Here is a 26,919-nt window from a genome sequence, read left to right on the forward strand (position 1 = left end):
TCTGGGGACGTGCGGGTGACTCACTCGTCCCTGATTTCACACTGATGTCAAGCACATGCAGAACAAAAGAAGAGTGTCACAGAAACTGTAAGTGGTTATCCTGCTAGTCTCTATGCATTACATTAGCGGATTTAAATGCACTACTGTTGTAAATACCACTCGGATACTGTGTTCGGTTCAAAAACGACATTTCCCATAAGTAAATGCTGCATGTAGTAAAGGGAGACGCTGCCGTCAACCGTCAAACATGCTGAAATACTGTTGATTGTTGCCTGTCATCAGATATTCTCTGCTGCTGTCACCTTCGAGTAACTTGCCAAAATGCCTCTGTTGTAGATGGTACAATGTAACACGGTAACATCAACAACTGCCACATACTTATCTCGAATTAAGCGATTTAAACCCACGTTTCTGTGTTTGTAAGCATGTCAGTGGGCGTGCCCTGCAACATGACGTAAATGAATGGGATATTCTTCCTGCTTAGGTGGACCAGCCAAGTCAAGTTTGTGTTTAGCTACCGGTAGTAAGCCTATGAGAATTAGCCAACTAACTGGTTAGTATTTGTTTTGAAAAATCTACTTCAGCCTATACGTTAAAATTCAGATGAATAATATGTAGGCTAATGTTCATTTATCTTAGACTATTTCTTTTTTGTTTTTGTGGCTAAATGCCTAAGCTGGTTAGGCCTAGGCTTACTCTTCCTCTTCTCTCTCTATATATATGTGTCAGTATATGTATATGTGTTCTTCTATATTCAACTAGGCTGTTTGTGTGTTAATCAGGCCATGGAAAGTTCCTTAGTGACAGAACAGACTGACTCCAAAGTCCTGTCTGACTCTACCAATCCTCTGTCTGATGATGCAACAGTAGTTAACAAAGATGGAATAAAAGAAGCAGGTAAGTGACTTGGTTGAAATCAGTTAAGAGCTGTTGAAGGGGGTAATGTGTGAATGTCTTATGTGTTTGAGTGTAAACACATCCGATCAGTTGGTGGGTAGGCTAAAGTGGGTGGTGATTTGCTTAGATTTTTTTTTTTTAATGACAGGGCAGGTGGTAGGCTAGCTCTGAGAACTATTCCACAAAGCGGGTTTTATTAGAAATCTGAGTTTGTTAATTCTGAGTTGAGGGGAACTCTGGTTTCCCATTCCAGTAAGACAACTCAAACTTTGGGTCCGTTACCACATTAACTTTCTCTGTAAACATAAACTGATCTTTTTTTAAACAAAAGTTTCTTTATATCTCCTCCCTCCTACTGAGCTGTTATTGAACACATGGGTTGTCATTTTCTCCTCTATCAGTCCGACAGAAGGGCGAATAGAACTCAACAGTCCCGCCCACCGCTGATTCCGGAAGTAAGAATTCAATATAATTTCTCCATTGACAACTGGAGTATAAGTTATAATTGCCAAGTAGGTTTTCACATACAAGGAATTTGCTTTGGTCTCAATGTGCATGACATACAATAATTAAAATACATAAAATACAATAACACAATAAATAGACAACATGTTAGGTAGAAACAACCAAATGCAGGCCTACAGTAAGTATAGCAAGACACTGAGTTTACAAACAAGCAAAAACAAACAAACAAAAACTAAACAAAATGCACAAAGACAACAAGGCAGCCATTCACAGCGCCATGGTAACCACATAAATGACACATAAGACAAAAGATGCGGGATGGAGCGGCATAATTGCCAGTGTACCCGTGACCCCAAGATATACAAAAGAGACAACAAACAAATTAACAAATATAAAGTAAACCATAAAAAAATAAAACAAAAGAAAAAAATGGCATGTTAGTCCACTTGGTTGCATCTAACCGGCTGTGAGACAGCTACTGTACCTGCTGCCTCACTGCCTAAATAGAGAGCTGTCTCACTAGACATGACTTTGGATTGAATGCATCTTTTCAGAATGAGTGTTACAATTCAACTGTGCAAAAGGCCATATATTGCGATTTTCTAAGTCTAATTTTAGAAAAACTTATATTATAAAGAAGACACCCATCATATGCATACAATGTAAGTAAAACAAGTTTGATTTAGACAAACAATTCAGTAACCTGTACAGTACAGTTCTGCCTATGTCAATTACAAAATAAAGTGCTTGCATGTAAACTATTAAAAAAATATCGATATACTGTTTTTGAAAATCGATAAACAGTATTGCCGAATAAAATATTGCAATATTTTCTTACACCCCTACTACATATGGCCTTCCTGTCAGTTCCTGGTTTGTAATTTTCAGTTTGGATAAAAAAAAAACATGTTAAACAAATAATTAAGCATTTGGTTAAACTAAATAATTACAACCTCTCAGATCAGTCCTCACCACTGTGGAAGTGTGGTGTAGAGGGATAGTCACAGGCCCTAAGGCATATTTTTGCAATGGCTCAAGAGGGAAAGTCATGATCCGAAATACTGGTACTATTAGTAGTGAGTGGCCAGAGAGATTTTCTGCGCTAGCCTATGTAATGAGTTTCTGTGCCAACCATAGATTCCTTAAAACAAGCAGAATACCCATTGCACTCTTGCAGGTGGTTTTCAGGCCTAAGCTTAATAATCTTGTTTTTAAACTGTGACCTGGATGACCGTCTTTGCTCACCAAAATTAATACAAGTCTTATGCAGGACTTCAAACATTCTTTTGAGTTCTGGTTTATAGGTTTTATCACAGAGTGGAGTCCACTCCAAACAACAAAACACAAGTCTGTACAATGCTACCCAGATTACCCAACAGAGTAACACAACAGAGCCTCCAAACCCTATGCTTACAGAAGAGATCAATGAATAGCCTTAACAAGTTACCCATTGTAGTGACTTGGAATATGTTCAACAAATGTGGAAATTACTTCAAAGGGAAGAATAAGTTTATCAAGAAGTTATTAATATTACATGGCAAGCCACACAGAACTTAAATTTCAGCCAAGTAATGCCCTCAATAATTATTAGCCACAGCCATGGCCTCAAAAGTGTTGGATAGAAAATAGAAAATAATGTTTCACCCATTTAGCTTGTTTCACGTGCTTGACAGATTAAATAAGGAATTCCATTTTCATTTCACATATTCAAGATGGCGCTACAGCTCTATGTTTTTCTCGTTGCCATAGTACACAGCTCTGTTTTAATTATTAGATGTTACCATGGTACACAGCCTTGTTTTAATGATTAGCTGTTACCATGGTACACAGCCCTTTTTTAATCATTAGATGTTACCATGGTACACAGCCCTCAATTTCAATTTCAATTTATTGTGCTTATAGAGCGCCAAAACATTACACATGTATCATGGCGCTTTGTAGGCAATCAGAGAAAAAGGAAAGAAAGGAAGAAAAGAAAAGAAAGAGAGGCCCATGGGTAACAGCGGCGAGGAAAAACTCCCTAGAATTAGAGATACATATAGGAAGAAACCTTGAGCAGATCCACGACTCAAGGGCCTGACCCATCTGCCTAGGGTCAATACAGGACAGTAAGGTCTGTATACATGACAAATGCATATGATAGTCAGGTGTAGAGAATAAGACATGGTGTTAAAAAGCACTTGAGCTGAAAGTTACAAGAGGTGGGATGATTACGTATCTGGTTTGATAATTCATTAATCCTGATTTAGTGACAGAAAGTTCAAATAGTCCAGCGTTGGATTTGTCCAGGGGAAGGGAGTTGTCAAGGGGCATGTGGTGGGTCGGCAGACGGGCCAGGAATCCGGGCAGAATTGTCGTAGGCAGGTGATGGGTAACTAGGCTGTACGGGCCAGGAATCCAGATAGGGTGACAGTAATAGGGCAGTCGAGGATGGGACTTCAGGTGAGATGGGTGAGAGGAGGGCCAACACATGGATGGTTGATGACTGGTGATGATCTACCTCACAAGTGAGGTACAGTAAGGGGAAAGAATGAGAGATGTAGAGTGGGTTAGTATTACTGAAAATCAAAATGGTTAATGTCAATAAGTAATCAGTGGTACTATATATTGTTACAGTATATCATAGTGAGAATAGGCAAGAGAGGGAGAGTTGAGAGAGAGAGAGAAGGGGAGAGGGGGGGGTTGTACAGCGTGACACATGAAAAGTCCATGACAGCACTATGCTATAGCAGCATAACTAAGGCATGGTGAGGGGTAGTCGGCACCAGCGCAGGTATGGTCAGTGACCACCATCGCACGCGCGACTGGGGTGCCAGTCACACGAGGACTCAGCAGGGTGGTCCATTCCAAAAATCCCTGAGGTGGGTGAAGTTCCACACCGCACCATACCTAACGATGGGAGGCAGTAAAGAGGTATGTTTTAAGTCTAGACTTAAAAATAGGGAGGGTGTCTGCTAGTCGAATTGAGGAAGGAAGATTATTCCAGAGGAGGGGTGCGCGATAGCTGAAAGATCTACCTCCTACTGTAGTTTTTGAGATTCTTGGAATTACAAGAAGGCCAGTATTCTGTGATCGTAGCGGTCTAGGTGGGTTATATGGGACTAGGAGATCTTTAATGTATTCTGGTGCCTGGCCATTAATGGCTTTGTATGTTAGAAGTAATATTTTGAAGTCAATGTGACTTTTAACAGGCAGCCAGTGTAGAGATGCCAGGCTAGGGGAAATATGTTCATATTTTTTAGTTCTAGTGAGTGTGCGAGCAGCTGCATTTTGTATAAGCTGTAAGCTCTTTAGACAGGTGTTATTGCAGCCAGCGTATAGAGCATTGCAATAATCAATCCTTGAGGTGACAAAAGCATGGATTAATTTCTCAGCCGCCTGGTAAGGATAAAGACTTCCTTATCTTTGAAATGTTCCTTAAATGATAAAATGAAGTTTTGGTAATCTGTTTTATGTGATTACTTAGTGATAGGTCTTGGTCAATTGTAACTCCTAGATTTTTAACACTTGTGGATGAGGATAGTCGAAGATCAGTAAATGTAGCCTGTGATGAGGATAGGATATCCCTCATCTTTTTAGGACCTAAAACCATGATTTCTGTTTTATCGGAGTTCAAAAGCAGGAAATTATTTGTCATCCATGTCTTTATGTCTCTTATACATGTGTCAAGTTTGGCTAACGGAGTCAATTCGTCAGGTTTTATGGAAAGGTATAGTTGTGTATCGTCTGCATAAGAATGAAATGTAATGCCATGTTTCCTAATTTCTGAGCCCTGTTTTAATCATTAGATGTTACCATGTTACATGGCCCTGTTTTAATCATTAGATGTAACCATGTTACACGGCCCTGTTTTAATAATTAAATTAATGATTAAAACAATCATCATTCAATGTACTTCAGAAACGCGACAGACATATGTATACCCCACATTTACTCCCTTAATGCTAATGGCAATGGTTTTGCCATACAGATGGTTAAATACCTTCCTTGAAAGTTATTTTTGTAATTTATGTTCACCAATCTTTCCCTACTGACAGATTGGGCCAGACAGGAAGAGGAGGGCGCAAACCTCTGCCGACACTTCCTGCGAGGCAGGTGCCACTTTGGAGACAGGTGTCGCTTGTCTCACAGGTCTGTATCCACCTCCTGGCCACCTCTTGGCAGCACTGTAGTAATCACCAGCATGATAAGCACCATCATCATGTTCTCCCCCCGGCTGCACAGCAGAGAGTGTCATTAATGAGGTGTTGTAGAGTATTCCATACGTCCATCTTCTGTCTTTTATTGCAGCATGCCTTCCTCTGACACAATTGAGATGCCCGAGGAAGACCTGGAATGTTGGGATGACTCAGAGAAAGAGGAGAAAAACAAAAAGAACAGGAAAAAAATGTCCAAGTCACCAAAGAAAGTGAAAGAGTCAGAGAACAATGGTAAGACTATGCAGTGGTGTTTTCACTTTCTGCATGTTCACATTCCTGTAGGCCTACTCTCTCATCTCAGCACTCTCTTTCCCTTCTTTTGAAGAGCCAGTAAAGAAGCCTCGGATGCGCACAGCTGATGATGTTATCAACAGAATCCGCTGGGACTCAGCGATAGACTCTGCTGATTTTGTGGTGGGTCACATAGACCGCTTCCTTGGAGTGCTAGAGAGGCCATTCGATGAGTTTGCGTGGGACACATCCGTGTCTGACTGCGACTACTCCGAGGAACTGGCCCTCCCCAGACACAGGATCCAGTACTTCACCTACCGGGGGCAGCGTGTGTGGGATCGAGATAACAGGACTGACCGAGTCTTTGGCTCAACAGGACAAACTGTGATGCCCCCTTTTGGTGGTAAAGCCCAACAACAAGGTGAGAGGTCGATATAGGTGAGATCAAAAAGATGAAACAGAACATGCAATGTTTTTCCCATTCTTGGAGCGCACGATTCCAAAACAGAACATATCTTTATTTTTTATTTTTTTTTATTACTTATTGCATTTTTTACAATGAAGCAGATGTACTGTACTTATTATTATTGTCATTATTATTATTATTATTATTATTATTATTATTATTATATATAATACGTATATTGCACAGCCTATGAAAATAGCAGTTATTCTTTTCAATGTTATGATCTTTCTAACAGAAGATAAGAGACAACAAGCGGACAACAATCTGGACTCAACATCAACTGAAGAACATCAACAGATGCCACACAGGGAACATGAAGAGAGTTGTGAAAATACCACAGAATGGCCGAATATGGAGCAGGAGAACACAGATCCAGGTGGCACCTCATGTGGCAACCACCAAACAGGAAATGAGATCTCCTCAGATGAACCAGAGTCTGGTGAGCGGCACTCTTTAGAGAATTTATCACAACAGCTGTCAATCTCCCAGAAAGACAACGGCATTAAAGGTGACGCAGAGCAAGAATGGAAAAGTGACTGGGATGGAGCAGAAGAGAAAGAGCACCTGCAATGGGAAGGTGTAACCCCACAATGTCCTAATAGGCAGGTAAAGAAAGCCATTCATATACACGTGTACATATAAACACATTTATTATTTGTGTGGATTTGCAAACCTTCTAGAATCATTGTACCAGAGTACTTTGCTCTGAGCCTTTTGCATAGATGGTTAATGAATTCTGTTTCTCATTCAGGTCGGTCCATCCGGAGTACCCCCAGGTCCACAGGAGCTGAGTCCAGAGCCCCAGGTGCCAAAGTCAGTTTCCCAGCCACCGAAACCAGGGCGGGTGAAATGCAGACCCACTCACTTCATTGGCTTTCGGGTCGACTCCCCCGCTGCCCTCCACGCCTTCCAGCGCCTTCAGGCCAAGGTGCTGGCCCACCTGCCTGAGTCGGAACGTCTCTGGCAGAGCCCCGCAAAGCTGCATGTCACCCTGTCCCTGCTGGTTCTCCCTGGACCAGCTGAAGTGTTTGCAGCGGCCGAGCTGCTCCGGACCATCGTGAAGACACTCCGCAAACCGCCCATAACTGTCACTTTCACTCCAAAGCTGAAACATTTTGCTGAGAAGGTTCTGTACTTAGTTCCCCAGCCTCTGTCTGACATCCAGACCCTGAACGCGCCCATTCAGCAGGCATTCAGACAGAAAGGCTGGTTGCATCATAACTCCCGATGCCCCTCCTATCATATGACCCTTGCTAAGGCAGAAGATGATCGGCCATTTGGGAATGTGGGGGTGATCAAGCTGGCGAAGGACATCAACTTTGGGAAACTGGAGGTACAGAAGCTTTATCTTTGCAGTGTTAAGTCACCAGAGACAGAGAGTGGATTCTATGAAACAGTCTGTGCAGTTACCTTCCCGGAAATATAACAGTATGTCTTAACCACGGTTCAAGTGTCATAGGTTAAGACGCTCTGTCCTAAGAAGAAATAAGAATGTCATTGTGTCTGATTATATGCAATACGTGAAATCAACTTTACTTGTGGTGTATATGTAATTAACTGGTGGGAAATCACTTTGGCCATAACCGTTGAGACCAGTGATGTAGAAAGGCATGTTAAAATAAATCATGAGTAAATATTTAAAGATACTTTGCATAATTTTATACATTTATAATCTTTCAGAGCTGCCCATAGGTTTTGACAGTAAAATATGTATGACATGAAATGGTATGAATCTACAACAAGGCTTTTGAAATGTGTTTTACTGCCATTAAAGTTAAGCCCCTTTACAAGCCACATCCGTGTATACTTCTTTTCTTGAAATGTTTGCTGGAAAAATGACTTTTAATTCTAGAATGCTTTTGCTTTGTAAGAGCAGGTGCTCTGAGCATCTGCTGTGCTGTGTCTGTGCAGCATTTGTGCAGGAGACTCTTATTCTGAGGGCTATTTCCCTCAGCAACTCTTGCATACATAATATAATTTTCCCCTCCTTTCCCTTTCCTCTGAGATACACGCACACTATACATATGAGTCAGTGTGCATTCGCTCTCTCTCTCTCTCTTTCACTCCCCTCCCCCTCACTCTCTGCCAGTGACACAGAAAAACTACCCCCCCCGTAGCGCATTCATGCCCCCCTCCCTCATCTCCCATGGCACACAAACACCCAGCTCTCACTCTCCCTCCCTTGCCTTGCTTTGTTTTTATTGTATTTTTTTAAATCCCTCTTTCTCGGCCAGACCATTCGGCCAGTGAAAGAGAAAGCATCCCTCTGTCCCCTTTTTACAAAAGGAACCACTTGCACCCAGTCAATTTGTTCCATTCATACAGTGTTTTTAAGAAGTAATATTTTTTTGCAACTGGGGACGATCCACAAAGAGGTTTTGTCTACAAAATAATTGTGAGTTGTTTCTGTTGCTGTCACCCTAATGCACTCTCTGGACTCTCGATCTCTTGCTTGTACTGAGTGATCACCAGCCTGCCTCCTTTCTACACTCTGTATCTGTGTTGCTTTCTCCCAGCCCCCTCCTCACCCCCACCCACCCATTTTCAGTCTCCATCCAAGTGTGTTCTTTTGCTCTCTGACTGTCTAAATATATGTGCATATCTACCTCCCTCCATCTCTCTGAACCACAGCCAACTCAAGTCCTGGTCAGTGGCTCAAGTCTCAGGATACCCCCATTTTGCCTTCTTTTGCGATTTGGGGGGTTGTCCAAAAGACAACATACAACATCGATTTTGACTGATTTTTTTTTTTTATTTTTGGTTCCTCTTTCTGCAAAAACATTACTTCGTTTGTTTTTATTGCTCTGCTTGGTATTCTTTTAGGTGGAGCAAAGCTCATTGCCAGCGGTGAGGCTGTAGTGTGTGAAGTTCTTAATTGTAAGAGGCGCGGACCAGTGGAAGACCCCTGGCTAACAACTCCTTCCTCACTGCACGAGACATGGAAGATGATGCCGATGATTAAGCTCGTTAGTGGAATAATGATCTGACAGTGGAATTGTGCCGATTATTTTGGTGAAATTGATAGATGCGCTTCGGGAATTTCAGGAGCCTGTTCTCCTTCACTTAAAGAGCCTCCTGGGATCCTCCTCCGTGTTAATCCCTCTCCATCTCTCCAAGTGCCACTCCGAACAGGAAAAATCCACAAGAGCGAGAACACTGCATTTTCTACACCAGCGCGACGTTTTGATTTTCATATTTTTGGTTCTCTCTCTTTTTTGATTTGAACAGCCTCTGATTCATGATGATTTTTTTCAGCGGACAACCCGCCTTAATTGTCAGCACTATATTCCAGTGATTTTACAAATAAGTCGAGAGAAACTGAGAAGGGGAAATCAAATAGTGATTCTAAAAGTGCACAGTTCAAGGTTAGTCAACACTTACGTTATTTATAGTTTTGCCACATGCAGGCTATGTGATGAACGGTATGTTATCCATAATTAATTAGCCAACCTTGTATGTGAATGCCTGTGGTTGTGTTGTGCCTTTGTAGAATTTCAAAACAGTGAAGACTGCAATGCATTTTTTTGTTTGAAATGTAGTTTTGGCCATGGTGTAAGCTATGCAGACGTTTATTTTAGCCTATTCACAGATGTAGCCTACAGTGCCCTCCCTTTGCAAGTGCATGGCTATGGTATTGGTTATGGGATGTAGGCTAGCCTATTTGATGACACTGGAATTGCTGTTTGAATGGCAAAATCATTTTGTCGGCGCGTAATGGACCATGCTTATCCAGATCTTTATAATCTTTATTAGCTGTACAATTATCCCTCGAGTAACTCATTGCACTTTGCTCCTAAACTCACTCGGATTCAGTGAAATTTTAACCTGTCTTGGCTCGTTAAAATATTAGAAATAATGGTATTTTATCTTCTTGTCAGCATAGAAAGGAACGAACATTCATGATAATCCGGGCGTCTATATGCAAATAGCTCACGTTTCTCAGAATGCAGTCTTTGAATCATTGAGATGTCTCCTACAATGGCTGAAAGAAATGAAAGTAGAATTTGTCATGTAGTGTGAGAAAACGATGGTTAAATCTTAATGAAGATGAAATTACTGTGACAGTTGGAATTGTGTCCCATTTTTTAGGATTTTCCTCATCAATGTCCTATATTATGGTAGACATTGGCTTGTTATTGATGTTGCCTTCCCAGTGTTTTAATATTACATTAATTCATGCAGCAGGGCCACAACTGCTCAAAATTGGAAGGTATTCAAAACATTTGTAACCCTGTAAGCTATCTGTGACAAAAAATAGTTTACACATCACGTCCATCACGTGAGACCCCCCAACTCACAATTGTTTGCCTCTCATGTTATGCAATGATGGCCATCCAAATAATGAGCTGCCAGGAGACATCACATCAAGGCCAGCTTTACCATCTCCTCTGACTGCTTAACAACAGCTTTGAGGGTCCCGCCTCCACAAGGGGTTGAGTAGCCTAGGAATGAGTCACTTAGTCCCTTTAATGTTGCCTAATTGCTGTTTTAATGTTTCATTAAATGTAATTGGATGGTAGTGTGTTGGTTTTGCCTTTATGACAACGCTTGCCCTTGCCTGTACTTTACAATGTCATACAATCCAGAAGTAATAGATCATTTGAGAATTGAGTCAATTATTGCTGAACACGTATCATTGCATCGATTGAAAGGTTGCAGGCGATTACTTTAGAGGAGCTGTTTGATTCAGAGTAGACCTTTGGGTGTGTCCAGTTTAGATTCTAACACTGTAACAGCGTCCTCTGTCCTCCCTGGGCGGGTGTAGGCCCAGCTCCATACATTAGCCCATGTGGATCTGGCAAGTCTGCTTATCTATGGAAAACTTTTTGTGTTTGGTAAAATGTTCTACATTGTCCGGTCTCTGTGTGAACTCTGACCTTACCACCTTGTTGTTATTGCTTCACATGAAAGGTCTCCCATATTGACACACACACACATATTACATTAAGCAGACACTTCTTGACCAAAGTGACTTACATATGTCAGCTATATTACAAGGGATTACATTGTCCCCGGAGCAACTTGGGGTTAAGTGCCTTGCTCAAGCGCACAACGGTGGAAGCTGGGAATTGAACCGACAACTTTCAGGCTACTAGCATGCTAGCCCAGCTCCTTAACCACTACACTACCATCGCCCCATATTGCAGTGTGCTTAACCACTACACATACCCCACACACAGTTTTTATGGAACCATGCTTTTGTTTTCAGAGTAAACATAATTCTTTTGATTGGAAAGGCCATATACGGCCAGTGATTTTGGGAAATGCATGCATCTTCGATTGTGTTACTGTTACACACCATGGTTGGGTGTAGCAGTTTACTGTTCAGGTCTGATAGATATGCAATAGTGAAGAGGAGTCTGTTTGCAGTTCAGACCATCCATTAACAGTAAGTGGTCACCCTGGGCTATAGATCTGGACATTCCTGGTTTGATGAATGGTCTGGCCAGTTTCCACAGTTGTCTTGAGGCCTGTGGTCTTAAACAGTCCCATCCTGATCTCTTAATCTGCACCATCACCCTCATCTCAACCAGCCTGCCTCCTCCCGTCATTGTAATGAAAATCTCAGTTTTATCAACCGACCATCCCATGTCCGTATTAACCTACTTTTCACTCTCTGTCTCTCATTCTCTCTGTCTGTCTCTCATTCTCTCTGTCACTTTCTCATTCTCTCTGTCTGTCTGCCTCCATGGAATCATTGTTTTCCTCGGTGAAAAGGGATTTATTTTGTTTCAATTAATGTTATTCTCTGATGTAATTCACATAATTGTCTAGATTTGTGATCATGAATCATGAACATGAATGTTGAAATATTTGGAATACCAAATCTCTCTCTTCCGTTTTGTCTCCTCTATTCAATCTCTCCACCATATGTTTAGATTTGGGGTGGTCACCAGGGATTTAAGCCATCATGGCAACCGTCCCCAGCTACACCCCATCAATATGGGTCCGGCTGTGTCATGCCCTTCCTCGTCTGGACCTCACAATGCAGATGCGGGATAATGCGTTCACACCAGACAGCTGGGAGTACCAGCAGGTAAGTGTCTTTCCCCCTCCACTTTCCTCCCTCAGCATTTCTCTATGCAGTAAGATTGAGGGAAATGCATTAAGAAAGTTCCAGCAACCTAATAGGAAGTTCACTTTGGGACTGACTGACTGACTGACACACACACACACACACACACACACACACACACACACACACACACACACTCTCTCAGACAAAGTGCCTCATATCTTAGTCTATCAATATAGTGGCTAAATGGATATGATGGTTATGGTTTCCCCTCAATTTACAAACCTCAGCCAAAATGTAAAAGCCATTGCACTTCTCTGGTCATGCAATCATTTCTCTGTCATGATTTTGTCATTATAGATTGAGGATGGGTTATATGTAGCTTTCTTCAGTTATTGTTTCTATTCCTCATCTGTTGGACATGTGAAAATGCATGCCTCCTCTGTGCATGTTACACTAATGTTGCAAACTCTCATGAGGGATCTGTCAGCGTTACAGCCGAAGGACTGAAAACACAACAGTTTCATAGATTAATTGAATTTCACGTTTCATATCTCGCCTTGTTGGATGCGGCACGCTTTGAACTGCGGAGGCATCAAATGCACAGCCGCCACATTCGCGCTGACTTCGGGGCAGAACGCAGTCATGGCTGTAATTACCATGCAATGTCTTCGCCGCAGAAACGAGGCAGAGCATCTTTAAGACCCCCCTTCTGCAGAGCCCTGCTCGCGCTGAGCGCTCCCCTGCTGCGGAGGAGGATGAGATTCCCACAGTACATTATCTACAGAGTGCAGCTCCAGAGGAGAAAACAGAGGAGCATGTCCACTCGCCGAGGAGAGGGGAGCTTGAAAGGGAGAGAGCGAAAAGAGAGAGAGGGAGAGAGAGCGAAAGAGAGAGAGAGAGAGAGAGAGCGAAAGAGAGAGAGGGAGAGAGAGCGAAAGAGAGAGAGGGAGAGTGCAAGTGACTACAAGAACGGAAGAGCAGAGAAGAAGAGAGCAAAGAGGAAGCAAGAAAGAGCAGAGAGAGGGGGAGCGAGAGAGACAGAGAGAAGGAGAGAGTAAGAGAAAGAGGTAGAGAGAGAAAGAAAGAGGTAGAGAGAGAGTGGCAGTGAATGTATTTAAGTAGGTCAGAGATTATTAATAGAGATCCAGTGGCGTGGATAGAAAGAGAGAGAGAGAGAGAGAGAGAGTGGAGTGGAGCGGGAGGGAGGCTGGCAGGGCAGGGGATGACTGTGGTGAGGAGACTGCAGGCGAGAGGGAATGTTGGGAAAAGGGGATAGAGGAGGAGGAGGGGAGAAGAAAAAGGCTGCAGAGGGATAAGGTAGAGAGGAGAGTGAGCGAGCGAGAGATGGGCAGGGGTAATATGACAGATGGCAGGGATAATATTGCAGATATGGACTGTATGGGCGCATCCTTGGTGTATAATCATGGAGCATGATTGACAGTGCAAAGTTTAAAGTGGGCATTTTAATTGTATGTCAGCCCCCACATACTGGCTGCATGGAATGTTCCAAGCCATCATCAGTTACCTGCCAACACAGAGGCAGGAAAAAATCCCTCAGTTGCATATCGGCTATACAACTGAGTGTGATGTCAGCCTCTAACTGATCCTGCTGCTTCCCCCAGTAGTGCTCCAGTCTGTGATGAAATATCGAGGATCATATCTCATTCCTCCAGATGTCCAGTGTCATTCAATATTTTACACAGTTGTCTTTGTGAAAATGATTGATTCTTTCTCTCTCACTCTCTCTCTCCTCTCTCTCTCTCTCTCTCTCTTTCTCTCCTCTCTAATTCCCCACTCCTCCCTCCCTGCCCTCGCTTTGTCTTGTAGACGCTGCTTGTCCTCTCCAGCTTCTCTGCCATCGCGCTCATACTCTCGCTCCTCGTCGTCCTCTCCTTCCTCATTCACTACTGTTGCTGTCACCGTGGTGACTCAGGCAATGCCTCCGATGAAGAGGAGGAAGATGATGATGCTAGTGGTGGTCACGGATACAGTGGGAGAAAGGGAAGGGGCATCTGTTGTGTCACATGGGTTTCTGTGGCAGCGGTCACCCTTTGCTGGTAATAATGACCAATATTACATCACACACCATTAAGACGTTGCATTAGACCAATAATGTGTCATCCCTTGATGGATTTCAAATCTCTAGAAAGCTGGACCTCTCTTATATAGTGTAGATATGCTTTACAATAGAAAGAGATACTTACATTTACATTACATTTATTCATTTAGCTTTTATCCAAAGTGACTTGCACATGTCAATAATATTACAAGGCCTTTTGGGGTTTGGAGCTCTTGGGGTTAAGTGCCTCGCTCAAGGGCACAATGGTGGAAGCTGAGTATTGAACTCACAACTTTACAGACTACTGCATGCTAGCCCAGCTACTTAGCGGCTACGCTACCACCGCCCGATTATTATAGACATTGCTCTTTAAATGGGCAATGCTCTGCAGTTTGTATCAGCAGTGTAGGCTTGGTCAACTTGTAACAGAAGCAAAGTTATTTGCATGTTACCCATTGGGCCGTTAAGAAATCTGCTGAATCAACCATGGTATAAATGCAAGTGTGACCTGATTACTTCTTCTGAAAGCAATGGAGTGGGACGTTGGTAAGCACCTCTGACACTACGATGCTGTGCATTGTTATGGGCCCTGGCAGGCAGTTGAAGTGTACAGCTATGAACCTTATTCACCCGCAGCCGCCATCTTTCCCTTAGGTAATAGGAGACCTTTGTTCAACAGCTGTTTGGCGTAACGTTTCACACCATGTCTTCATTCATTGTCTGACCTAATCTGTCATTTTTATGATGAGTAATGATGTGAGGCTTTTGTGGTGAATGCTCAGACATGTCACTATTACTTCCTTTTCCACAAAATGGAGTCAGCTCCCCAGAGTCACTGGACTAGCCCGCTGTGGGAAGCCCACTCTTCTCTCATCCTTTTGTTTTGCCTTGAATTCTGCAGTGTCTCCTGCCTCTCACACGCATGACTTACATAATGGCTTTAGTGGTGAACTTCATCAAAGACTTAATTGTGCCCCCAAAAGAGCAATGCAGATTCTCACATGACGGTCTCTGCTGTAGTAAGATGCATTATTCATCATCTCCTGCGAAATGAATTATTGAGCGAAACAATTAAGCACATTCAACAAAAGACTTCAGCGCAGCCACGTCGAGACAACTCTTGTCACACGGCAGCAACGGGCGACATGTAAACAGCGCTCCACGTCCAGAAACCAGAAGGTTTTGTCATGGCCCTTAAGTCGCCTAATCCACGGCTGGCGCAGACCAGGGCCGGGTCGCCAGGATGCCATTTATTTGTGTCAGCGCCGTAGAGCTGTGGCAGAGTATGGGAGGGGCTGGGGGATTTGATTTCTGCTTCCATGATGTCATCATATGCCACCTTTCTGATGGCTGTGTGCTTACATTGCCCTGAAGGCCCCAGCAATGTCACGCCTGTGACATCTCCTCTGATTCACACACTCACACACACTCTCTCTCTCTCTCACACACACACACACACACACACACACACACACACACACACACACTGATTTTTTTTACATGTGATGGCCTCTGAAAAGGGGAAAGCAGTGACTTATGTCTTATATGAGCAAAAAAGACATGAAGACATGGTGATGCACATGGTGGCTGTGTGTAATACAATGGAATAACCATGGCAAACAAACACACCCCTCCTTTCCTCTCTCTGCTCTTTAATCTGGGTCACATACTTTGTGAGAGATTGGGCCGTACCATTCCCTACCAGGGGCGAGGGGATTTGGCTAACATCTGGCTCAAACTCTAATCTGAATATTTGAATATGAGAGATATGTGTAAATAAGGTTCTGCTTCCTTTTGAATTTTCACAATACTCAAAAGACAAAAAGTAGAATAGTTCTGTTACAGTTGATGTCATCTTCAAAATGTTGTTATATTCCTGTTGCATCCTATCACTTGCTGCTTTGAAATATATTTTAATATGTGCATAGAAACTGAATTAAACATTACCACCCCCTTGTCCTTTTCATTTATTCTCTTCTCTGTGTCCTCTCTCTCTTCTCACTCTCTCTCACTTTCACACTCCCCCTCCTCTCTCTATCTCTCCCTTTCCCTCTTTCTCATTCTCTCCTCGTGCTTCTCCCCTTTTACAGTGTTGCCATAGGCGTTGGTTTCTATGGCAACAGCGAGGCCAACGATGGGATGTATCAGTTGACCTCGTCTCTGCTCACAGCCAATTACACGCTGGCTTCCATCGATCTGCTGGTGAGGGTCTACTGCAAGAGCACTGCTTCAAAGAGATGCTGAATGTTAACACCCAGCAGCTGCCTCTATGTGTGTGTGTGTGTGTGTGTGTGTGTGTGTGTGAGAGAGAGAGAAAGTGTATGCACATGTACTTGTGCCACAGAGTGTAATATTCTCATATCGATCAGGCTGTTCAGTCATGCATCAGTGAATCCCTGATGGCCCACTCTGATATGTGACCTTCCCCTCTCGCTCTGTTTCTGTTATTCTATCCCTCTCTTTTCACTCCTCTTGTATGATTTCTGTCCCTTTTTTACTTCAATGTATGCTGCTTGATGACCTCCTTCATTTTTGGAACTTTTACGTTGTTTTTTCAACGTCCATGAAATTCTCTTTTTTTACACATCCTTTTTTAATATTAAATGCATTCTCTCTCTCTCTCTCTTGCTCTCTCTTTCTTCCTCCTCCACTATTCCCACTACTCTCTCCAGGTGTCTGACACCGTCTCCGGGCTGCAACAGTCCATCTCCGGGCCCCTGACCTCCATGGAGGACCTTTTCACAGGCAACAAGCCGGCGCTAGTGTCCACGCGCTCCTGCCGCCGCCTCTCCGAGCGGGTGGTGTCCCTCCTGTCCTCCCTGACCCTGGGCCGTGGGCTCGTGCTCACAGACGGGGCCACGGGGAACGGCAGTGACGCCATCATCGGGATGCTGACCCCAGCGCCCCCCTCCATCGCCCCCACCCTCACGCCTGCCTCCGCCCCCCCCGGGCCATTCTCACCTGGCTGGGCTGCCAACACCCTCATGGTGAATGAAGACTACAGGTGAGACCTGTCCAGACCTGTGCACACTAACAATTATGCCCAAGACACTGATAAGAACAAGCAGAGAACATCTAGTTTCAATGGCTCTAGCAATAAATCTTCAAGCTATGGCACCCACAGTAATTTACAGTTTGGTGTAAACAGCTGATTTCATGTGTCTGTAATGTATTAAACAGACACATTTAAGTGATTTATTGTCATATTAGTGAATTACTGGGTATGCAGTCTGTGACTGACTTGCACTGCTCTCTTTTTTTCAGGTGGCTCTCGTATGTCTTACTCCTCCTGCTGGATTTGGTTGTGTGTCTTTTCATCCTGCTGGGTTTGGCTAAACAGGCCCGGTGGCTCCTTATATTGTAAGTAAACACTCGGTGATGACACAGACTCAGTCATTCACACAGAAGAGAGTATACCAAAAGGATAGTGTATGAGTGTAATAGTGTAATAGGCTTTATAATAAACAGAGTGACATTGCTTTCAGAATGTATATGAATATGAAGTATATGAAGAGGTATGCTTATGAGATATGCTATGTAATTAGGAGAATGATATAGCTTTCAGAATAAGTGTTTATATATAGAGGTTTATGCTCTGTAGTAAACAGAATGTTGCTTTCAGAATAACAGTGGATCTGTAGAGGTTTATGCTATGTAATAAATAGAATAATGTTGCTTTCAGAATATGTATAGAAGCACTCAGCTGAAGGCAAATGCATCTCCTCTCGCTTCATATCAGAAGAATGGAAAATGAAAGCTTTTGTCAGCCGAGCTGTTTACTGCTGGCTGCCTAGAGAGCTCCCGCAGAGATAAAGAGTTGGGATGTTTATGTTGGCTATGCATCTGTGCAGTCATGTGTCTGTGGTAATCTGTAAATTTGTAACTGAAGTTTGTGTGACACACACACACACACACACACACACACACACACACACACACACACACACAATCACACACATCACACACACACACACACACACACACACACACACACACACACACACACACACACACACACACACACAGATATGCACGCATGCGCACACAGACGGTAATGGATGCCCCTGTGTCCTGTGCTTGCAGGATGACGGTCTTGGCCTGGTTGGCTCTCTTCCTGAGCTGGGGTTCGCTCGGTCTGGAGACGGCCACCGTAGTGGTGAGTGGCCAGGGCCTCTCAGTGGCTGCCCACAGAGAATGGCCCAACAGAAATCAGAGCAGTGGGGTGCATGGGGAGAGGCTGCACACAGCCGAATAGCCACTTTGTGTTGTCTGTGGTCTGTGTGTGTTAGTGTGGAGATGGCTGTGCCGATTTTAGCCATATAAAAAAACCTGCTCACACTTCAGCCAGAATATGTGTGTATGTATGTGTGTGACTGTGTGTGTGTGTGTGTGTGTGTGTGTGTGTGTGTGTGTGTGTGTGTGTGTGTCTGTCTGTCTGTCTGTCTGTCTGTCTTTTTTATGTAGCTGTGAAAGGCCTGTTCTTGCTGCAGAAATGCTCAAGGCATAAATGTGTGTGTGTGTGTCTGTGTCTGTGTGTGTGTATGTGTGTGCATTCCTCTCTCTCTCTCTCTTTTTCTTGCTCTCATCTCTTTGTCCCTCTCTCTATTTTCTCACCCGCTTTCTTTGTTCTTCTTTCCCTCCACCTTCTTCATTCTTTCTTTCTTTCATGCTCTCTTTCTCTCACTCTCTGTGTGAGTGTGTGTATGTGTGAGTTTGTGTTACTGGCTTTGTGTTAAACTGTGAAAGACTTGTCCTCCCAGTGAACACTGCAGTCATGGCAGAGTCCCAAAAAGGAAGGAAAATGGGGCAGAGATTAAAGATTGAATGAGAGTGTCACACTGCCTCTGTGTGTATGTTTCTGTGTGTGTGTGTGTGTGTGTGTGTGTGTGTGTGTGTGTGTGTGTGTGTGTGTGTGTGTGTGTGTGTGTGTGTCTGTGTGTGTCTGTGTGTGTGTGTATTGAAAGTGAGAGAAGGATTGAGAGAAGATGAATGTTTTGAAAGAGGTTTTGAAAGGAAGGAGAGAGATAGAGAAGAGAGAGAGAGAGAGAGAGAGAGAGAGAGAGAGAGAGAGACAGAGGGAAACAGGGAGAGAAGAGAGAGAGAGAGGGAGACGAAGACAGAATCTTGAGAACATTTGTATCAGACTGAAAATGTGGACGTGGAGGAGGAGGAGGAGGAGGCGACCATACATCACTCAGTGTGGAGCTGAGAGGCTGGGAAGTCCCACCGCTCCCCAGAGCAAGTGCTCCCAACAGGGGGAGAGGGAGAGGGAGGAAGAGGCCAGGCTGGTGTCAGAGGGAACCAGGGGGAGAAAGCATGGGGTGGCCAACAACACAGAGCCCCTCTGTTTGCAGCTAGTCAACAAGAACATTCACCCCGCAATCAGAGGGCCTCTTATGTGCTTGCCTCCTTTCTTCAGCTTCCTCTTTCCTCTTTCACTTTCATCCCCCCATTCCCTCTTGTTGCATTATCTAGGGGCTCTCCAGAGCCGACGTACTCCCTTTATAAGACTTATTAAGACTGATTAATTACATTTACCCAGATACCTCAGGGAGCTAGTCAGTCAGAGCTAGAGGGAGAGAGACAGACAGGCAGAGATCAGAATAGACGCATGAAGAAAACACAAGTGCGAGAGGGAGGGTGGGGTGGAAAGTGAAAGAGATGGAATGAGAGAGAAAGTGGAAAATCAATAGAAAAGAGGGGAAAAGAGGGGAGAAAGAAAGAGAGATGGAGAGCTATGTGACACTCAGTAAATCGATAGCAGACTGTGATCAGGGGAGGCAGGGGAATGTGGGGAGGTAAGTGTGTCACTTGGTCAGTGTGGCACTGCTGTGTGCCTCTCTCCCTCCCCTCCTCTCTCTCTCCACTCATCTCACCTCTCCCTCTCTCTATTTCTGTATCAATCTTTTTCTCTCTATCTCTCCCAGGCTCTGAGTGATTTCTGCACGGACCCAAACACTTTTGTCCTGAACTCCACTAACTTCAACACGGGAACAAGCACAGGTTGTGAATTCACTTTTGCGTATGTGGATGTGCACTGTTGCAAACTATACATGTAATGTACGGAACACAGATGTTATTTCTGATGACTGGTCCCTACCTGTTTTTAGATATATTGGATTATTACCTCACATGCAGTAGGAGGATGAACAGCCCTTTCCAGCAGGTAGTATAGCAGCTCAACAGACACACTCTAATGTCTCACTGGCAGATTATGGAGGTGGTGGTGGTGACCTTTATGGTGCAGTAAAACAATAATATTTACTTCTACAATTAATGATCAGGGGCCTGTACTACGAAGCGGGGTTACTGGCTTATCTGGGTAACTTCGAGAGTAACTTGATCACGTGTGGCGTAACTTCCCGATTAACCCATACTACGGAAGGTGGATAGGTTTTAACCGAGGTATGCTGCCATGGCAATTTACGCTGCATCTCAAACCTGCTCCGACCAGGTTATGTTCTTGGTTAACCGGAGGTTTCCGTTAACCACACCCTTTATAAGTACCACTCCTCCACTAACAATTTCTCCCGAGACATGTCGGCGTACCTGGATGATCCATACGACATTGGAGCGCAAATCGTGAGGGACTCTCTTTGCAGGGCGAGGGGTTTTAGAGACCGCCAGAAAATATATATAGCCTACCCAGACGATATTCTCTATGAAGATATAGATTGTCAGCCGAGGGAATTCGTTATCTTTGTCAGATGATCTAGGAAGACGTCTCATAGCAATGCCCGTATGTGGACATTCATGTATTCCATCGGTGATGCAAGAATACTGTATGTCCGAAAATAAATCGGACATAGGCCTACAGTATGCTGAACATCTGAGCAAGAATAGCCTAAAATAAATCGGACATAGCCAGTAGGCCTAATAAATAAAAATCACCATTTTAACAAACTTGTTGAATTGAATGTCATATTACTTTACCCTGCACATAAAGGCTACACATTTCCACAGCACCAGAATCCGACCGAATGCCTCCCTCAACCCCCTCCATAATCGGCCTTCCACTATTATTTGCGATGGCCAACTCCTCTGCTACTGTAAAACACTCTGGTGCCTTTCCTCTTATAGTAGTGTTCAAAGACACCTTTTTCTTGTTAGCTGTAAAACAGAGGCCAAGTGAAGGCTATAAACTAGGCCTACATGTTTTCATAATTAAGAAATATTAATGCAAGTTACTATATAAACCTATTATTCTGAATAATGTTTTTGTGTTTCATTTTCACCTGCTGCCATGTGGGTTTGGCAATGGTGTTGCATCTGAAATGTTCACAGAAATAGGCATACACTAAATCAGTCAATGGGGGCTACTTAAACATTCAATTATCCTTATTACTGTAATCTATATGCCCACTTCTGAATTGGGTTGCATCTGTAGGCCTTTCTATCAACTCAAAATAGACTATTTAATTATTTCAACTCATTTCAGACATTCCGCAAGCTACTAATCCTCCGTAACACATATTTGAAGAACATGTAGGAATAAAACTTTACTTTTAGGCATTTAGGCTACCCGATCTGCAATACGTTGCCAACAGCCTTGCTTTGTTCACTGCCGAAGTATTTGATTTTTGTCGTAGAGTGGGTTTTAATTCCTCATAACTTGTCATAATAATTGTACATTCCTCATCCGTAAAATAAGGTGATTGCGTCATCATTTAAAGTGGTGACTTGCGCTGCAACCCACCCCTTTTATGTGAACGCGCACAAACTCCAATTAGGTTAACCCCGGCTCAACAAATCAAGTTCATAATCAGCATCGTAGTACCGATTAACACCAAATAAGATAACCAGGTTTTGTCAACCCTGGGTTGGTCAAAGTAACCCTGGGTTACATCTGGGTAGGTTAAGCTCCCTTCATAGTACAGGCCCCAGTAGTAAGGACTGATAACTTTAGCAGTAAAATACTAGAGACTTCCTTTAAGATAAGTTTCAGTGAGTACAAGTAATGCGTTATGAAGTTTTTTGTTCCCATTTATGTCACGCAAAGACACCATTTTGTATGTGGGATGTGTGTTCTGTATTGTGATTGTCTGTGGGACATGATGCTGTTTGTGTTGAATTGGATTCAGCTGCTGACTCAGTCACAGAGGGCGCTGTCCAGTATCCACTCCCATCTCTCCAATCTGGAGAGAGACGCCCTCCCCCGGTTTCCAAAAGCAGAGGTACGTGACTGTAGAACTGGGGCAATCTGCAGTGCTCTGACACAAAGTGGCCACCAGCAAAACAAATAGTCACGAGACTATATGAGTCCGTGGCCGCTCAGGCCAAAATGTCTGCTGAATGTGGATCTCCTGTCTTTGTAGAGATCACTCAGGGATGTACAGCAGATCCTGAACTCAACGGAGGGGAACTTCCATCAGCTCGTGGCATTACTCAATTGTCGGGGGCTCAACAAGGTACATGACACACAGCTTTTATATCCCCTAATAATGCCAGAATATTAATAAAAATAACAATCTTGCTCACACTACCTTTGGCTATTCATTCATTCCAGTCATTGCTCTCTGCTGTCTCCCCTCTCCCAGGACTACATTGATTCTTTGAAGGGTCTGTGCTATGATGGGATGGAGGGCCTGCTCTATCTGTCCCTCTACTCCTTCCTCTCCGCCCTGGCCTTCACTGCCATCCTGTGTTCACTCCCGGGGGCCTGGAGAAGCTTCGCCAGGTGAGGCTTTCACAGTGACTGAGCTTGTTGTTGTTGTTGTTGATGATGTTGTTGTTGTTGTTTGTGTTTATGATCCTTCCTCATGGCATCAAAATTGCTTAGGGACGGTCTAATTATGACTGGCAAGTTGTGTTTGTTCATCTGCCTGTCAAAGCAGGTTAGAGAGGGAATTGTGTCTTGAGTGGCACTCTAGCGGGACGAGCCTGCTTGGCAGCCTGTAAACAAAAGTGCATCTGATGGAACAACTATGGACAACTGTAGAAAGACATGGCAGGACAACTACGGAAACACACTGCAGCTGACTTATTATTTAATTGTTTAATTGTTTAACATATAAAATATGCATAGTTCCCTTTCATTTATGCAATGTCAATGTAAATGATAAAATAGGCATTGCTCACTGGTACAAATCATTGTGGCCTCCAAAAATGTGTGTATTTCTTTTAATCTTTTCTTGGTTGTGACTATATGAGAAAAGAGCAAAGGGCTAAAACTCACTGGCATTGCTCTTCATGGAGCTTTCCAGCCGGTTTCAGCTGCCATCAGACACATGCACATCTCAAATGCGTAGATTACAAATGTACTTCAGAGAATCATTTGAAAGAGGAGGAAAGATTAAAGGGATTAAAGAGCGGATTATTTAATCTGACAATATCAGCTCATTTCATTAACAGGGCAAAGCAGTGTCTCCTATCTACATTCACGCTTAAAGCTATTTCTGGATAAAAATGACATTTCACAGCTCGGCCTCCTGGCTTGTTGCATATCTGCCTGTTTGTTTTCTTGATTGCCTTTTTCATTTTCAATTCTAAATTGATCTTTCCTTCAACGATGCAGTGACTCAGAAGACTACGAAGATTCTGACAGTGAGAGCGAGGACCCCTTCACTTCTCATCAGGCACGTAGACAGACGGCCATGGGCTCCCAGCGAGGGGCCTTGCCCCCCTTCTATAGTTACCAGGGGGCCGGCTGGACACCCCCCTTTTCTAGCGCGCCACCCCTCCCGTGAGTAACACACACACAGACACACAGACAGACAGACAGAGTGACCCCACCCAAAACTGAGCCTGGACGCTGTGCTTGACAGCCACGTACACTGACAGCCTGACTGTGGTCTCTGTGGCCCAGTTCAGCCACCTCTAAATAAACCTCACTAATGCAGTGTGCTGACAATCATTTGACACCACAGAGATGCAATCAAAGAACTGACAAGTAAATTACCCACACATACACAGCGCCACCAACTGGCTCATATTTGTCAACCCCTGTAGTGCTACTTGAATGCACAAGCATTTACACATACTGTAGGTAGGTGCAGTAAGCCCCACAATAGCATTCATCTAGGTCTTACCCTCCCCACACACCCACCCAAGCATGGGAAGATAATTTATAGTGAGACACAACATGTAGTTAGCCTAATGTAAACACACAGATTAATCCATGTGTAACACACACACAGACAGACAAACAGACAGGTCTATGGCGACTGCACTTTAGGAAGAATATAACAGACACAACCCGAGAAGTCTGTCTGTCTGTGTGTCTGTCTATCAGTCTGTCCTTCATTCCAAGACAGACGTAGATCGCTCACTCAGAAAGAATATGAGAAGAGACGAAGCAAAATGTCACAGTATGTAGGTAAACGCCCTCTGCTCTGTCATCCCCTCATCCACCATTCAAGCCATGGTGTCCAACTTTCATTTGATCAGCTATCAGCACTCTCTCCTTTTTCTCCTTTTTTGTTCCTTTGTTCTTTCTTGCTCTTTCTTTTTGCTCTATTTCTTTCACTTTGATGTGTGTGCGTTGAAGACCTTATCAGTCCGTAGCAGATTGCTCTTTGGACGTTTAAGTGCAGGTTTCTTAGCGAGTCCCATCTGTGTTGCTGTGCACTGCTCCCTCCTGCTTTTTTCACGGCACAGTCCACCCTTAGTGACGCGGGGAGAGCTTGGGGATATAGGAACCACCACACACAAAACAGACCAGTCCACCCCCATTTCCCTAAACACGAGAACCACCCCACCTCCCATTCCCTCTGCAGTCACCTTTCCTTTGCAGTAATTCCAACAGCTGCTGGTACTGCTATGGAGATGAATGAGTACCTCTCTAACTATCTTCCTCTCCTTCTCTCTCTGCCCATCCTTGGCCCTACCTCTGGTCCTGTCTTCTCTGCGTCCCTGGATGCGGTTGTGGCACGTTTTTTTTTTTTTTTTCTTGTCCGTCCTCTTCCTGTCCTGCTCTGGCTCCTCCTCTCCTCTCCTCCCTCTGTCCTCTCTGTCCCTTTCTCTCTGTCTCTACACAGGACTCCAAACGCTTCCTCCAATGGCAACCCTGGCTATGAGAGCCTGCCCTTGATTGACAGGCAGTCCCCACCCCCCTCTGTGAGTTCCTCTGTCTTTGTGATCTCATCTGTGATCTGTGACATTCTCATGTGTTTGCACTTTAACTGTCGTTTTTGGTGTTGTTTGGCGTGAATCACTCAACATGACTATCTCTGGCTTGCATGTAAGCATTAGTGGGGGTTAATTTATCTTCAATTTGACTCTAGACTTTTGTTTTACCTCATCACATCTATGAATTGAGCCCAGAAAGTAGTGCACACGTTACTGGAGGGTTTCCTACTTTTCAGGTGGCTGATAATTGATATATTGACATCTTTTCTTTTTCTTTCTTTGTCTTTTCTCATTATGCACTCATTCTCTGATGGATCTATCTTTCACCTATTTGACGCCTCCTCTGTCCAATCACACCACGGCTTTGTGAAAGTACAGTACTCTCCCAGCATGCTGACCGGCTATGGGGGTAGTCAATCAAACCCCAACCCCGCCCATTCAAGGAATCTGTATTCACGCTAATTATTTTTTATGTATAGAATTTTTAAAAAATCTATATATATAGCAAATGTTTAGTTTTCATATGGATGGACACTTTACTGAGATGAAAGACTAATTAAAAAAAGAAATGTGAATGCAACTCGTGGAGTCAAAGGTGTAACGTCAGTACCATTGAGTATAAGAAGCACTTAAATGCAACAGATTGAATGGTCGATTTACAGATAAAAGCCATCCAGTATGCTCGAGAGGTTAATCCTCACTCAAAGTAACCCCTTTGCAAAACCCCTCCGGTCTGTCTAGTGTCATTGTGAATGGTTGCGCTGAAAGCCCAAATGGTATTGACGTTACTGTAGTTCTCTATTTTTTACATGTATCACCATTATTTTGGAGCTTTTTATATTGTTGTAATGTAGAGTCACAGACACATAGCAACGATGGCACAATTTCAGTGTATGATTATGCAGTGTTCCTCACTTGTTATTGAGAGTTTTTTTTATTGTTTACTGTACTTTTTTTATAGGTGGCAACTCTATATGACCTTGTATACCTTTCTGATACTCTATAACATATATTCACTGTAAATGATGTTTGGTTATTGATGCACTTTTCCTCCTTATGATACATTCGTGTGAGGGCTATGGTGAGCATCTTCTCTGATAGCTGAGTAGAAGACTACATTACCCAACTGGCACTGAGCAATACAGCCTCTCCCACTGACAATGACGCAGTGGTTACAAAGTAAGCAGCAATAATAATATGGACATTTAACTGAATAGTGTTGTCTGCGTGTGTCAGGGGTCTGTGGGATGTTCTGTGAGTGTATATATCTATACATATGCATATAAATATATATATATATATAGTATGGTGGACATTGCATTGATCCCCCACCCCTTTCCAACTAGCCCCATGTTTCTCCATGTTATTCCTCAACGTTGACTTTCTATGGTATTAATGCTCCTTTTGAATGGCATCCTTTTTCACTACAGAGTCTAATACAAGTTAAAAATAAAACCTACTATAACATGGCTCGCCGTTGTGATTCAAATGACTTATGCCGTGCACACTTCACTAC

The 26,919-nt window shown here is 43.5% G+C and overlaps 2 protein-coding genes across 9 annotated transcripts; both read left to right on the forward strand.

Annotated features, from left to right (window-relative positions):
- The first annotated feature begins 1 nt into the window (after position 1).
- Positions 2-8,052, forward strand: leng9 (leukocyte receptor cluster (LRC) member 9). 4 transcript variants are annotated; one of them, XM_048260633.1, is made up of 7 exons: positions 2-87; positions 783-897; positions 5,400-5,493; positions 5,653-5,792; positions 5,887-6,213; positions 6,494-6,864; positions 7,010-8,052. In XM_048260633.1, the coding sequence occupies exons 2-7, from the start codon at positions 786-788 to the stop codon at positions 7,682-7,684; spliced, it is 1,719 nt and encodes a 572-aa protein (XP_048116590.1). In that variant the 5' UTR covers positions 2-87; positions 783-785; the 3' UTR covers positions 7,685-8,052. The 4 variants fall into 4 exon arrangements, with proteins under 4 accessions (XP_048116590.1, XP_048116591.1, XP_048116589.1 ...); XM_048260634.1 differs by lacking the exon at positions 2-87 and adding an exon at positions 430-553 and having other exon boundaries at positions 6,497-6,864; XM_048260632.1 differs by lacking the exon at positions 2-87 and adding an exon at positions 434-553.
- A 448-nt stretch (positions 8,053-8,500) lies between these two features.
- On the forward strand, positions 8,501-26,872 carry ttyh1 (tweety family member 1). Of its 5 annotated transcripts, XM_048261665.1 has the most exons (16): positions 8,501-8,653; positions 9,082-9,623; positions 12,138-12,295; positions 14,105-14,334; positions 16,427-16,538; positions 17,009-17,340; positions 17,601-17,696; positions 18,420-18,492; positions 20,264-20,339; positions 20,447-20,502; positions 22,418-22,510; positions 22,652-22,744; positions 22,874-23,013; positions 23,851-24,018; positions 25,313-25,391; positions 25,782-26,872. In XM_048261665.1, the coding sequence occupies exons 3-16, from the start codon at positions 12,170-12,172 to the stop codon at positions 25,863-25,865; spliced, it is 1,758 nt and encodes a 585-aa protein (XP_048117622.1). In that variant the 5' UTR covers positions 8,501-8,653; positions 9,082-9,623; positions 12,138-12,169; the 3' UTR covers positions 25,866-26,872. The 5 variants fall into 5 exon arrangements, with proteins under 5 accessions (XP_048117622.1, XP_048117623.1, XP_048117624.1 ...); XM_048261666.1 differs by lacking the exon at positions 9,082-9,623; XM_048261664.1 differs by lacking the exon at positions 8,501-8,653 and having other exon boundaries at positions 8,803-9,623.
- Positions 26,873-26,919: the final 47 nt, after the last annotated feature.

The sequence above is a fragment of the Alosa alosa genome, chromosome 13, assembly GCF_017589495.1.
Source record: "Alosa alosa isolate M-15738 ecotype Scorff River chromosome 13, AALO_Geno_1.1, whole genome shotgun sequence".
Classification (NCBI taxonomy): domain Eukaryota; kingdom Metazoa; phylum Chordata; class Actinopteri; order Clupeiformes; family Clupeidae; genus Alosa; species Alosa alosa.

Excerpts from the sequence above, each read along its gene's own strand:
- leng9 (XM_048260633.1), top strand. The coding sequence starts at position 786 with ATGGAAAGTTCCTTAGTGACAGAACAGACTGACTCCAAAGTCCTGTCT. Across the intron at positions 898-5,399 it reads AGATGGAATAAAAGAAGCAG|ATTGGGCCAGACAGGAAGAG; the intron begins GTAAGTGACTTG and ends CCCTACTGACAG. Across the intron at positions 5,494-5,652 it reads AGGTGTCGCTTGTCTCACAG|CATGCCTTCCTCTGACACAA; the intron begins GTCTGTATCCAC and ends CTTTTATTGCAG.
- ttyh1 (XM_048261665.1), top strand. The coding sequence starts at position 12,170 with ATGGCAACCGTCCCCAGCTACACCCCATCAATATGGGTCCGGCTGTGT. Across the intron at positions 23,014-23,850 it reads GCCTGGAGAAGCTTCGCCAG|TGACTCAGAAGACTACGAAG; the intron begins GTGAGGCTTTCA and ends TCAACGATGCAG. Across the intron at positions 24,019-25,312 it reads TCTAGCGCGCCACCCCTCCC|GACTCCAAACGCTTCCTCCA; the intron begins GTGAGTAACACA and ends GTCTCTACACAG.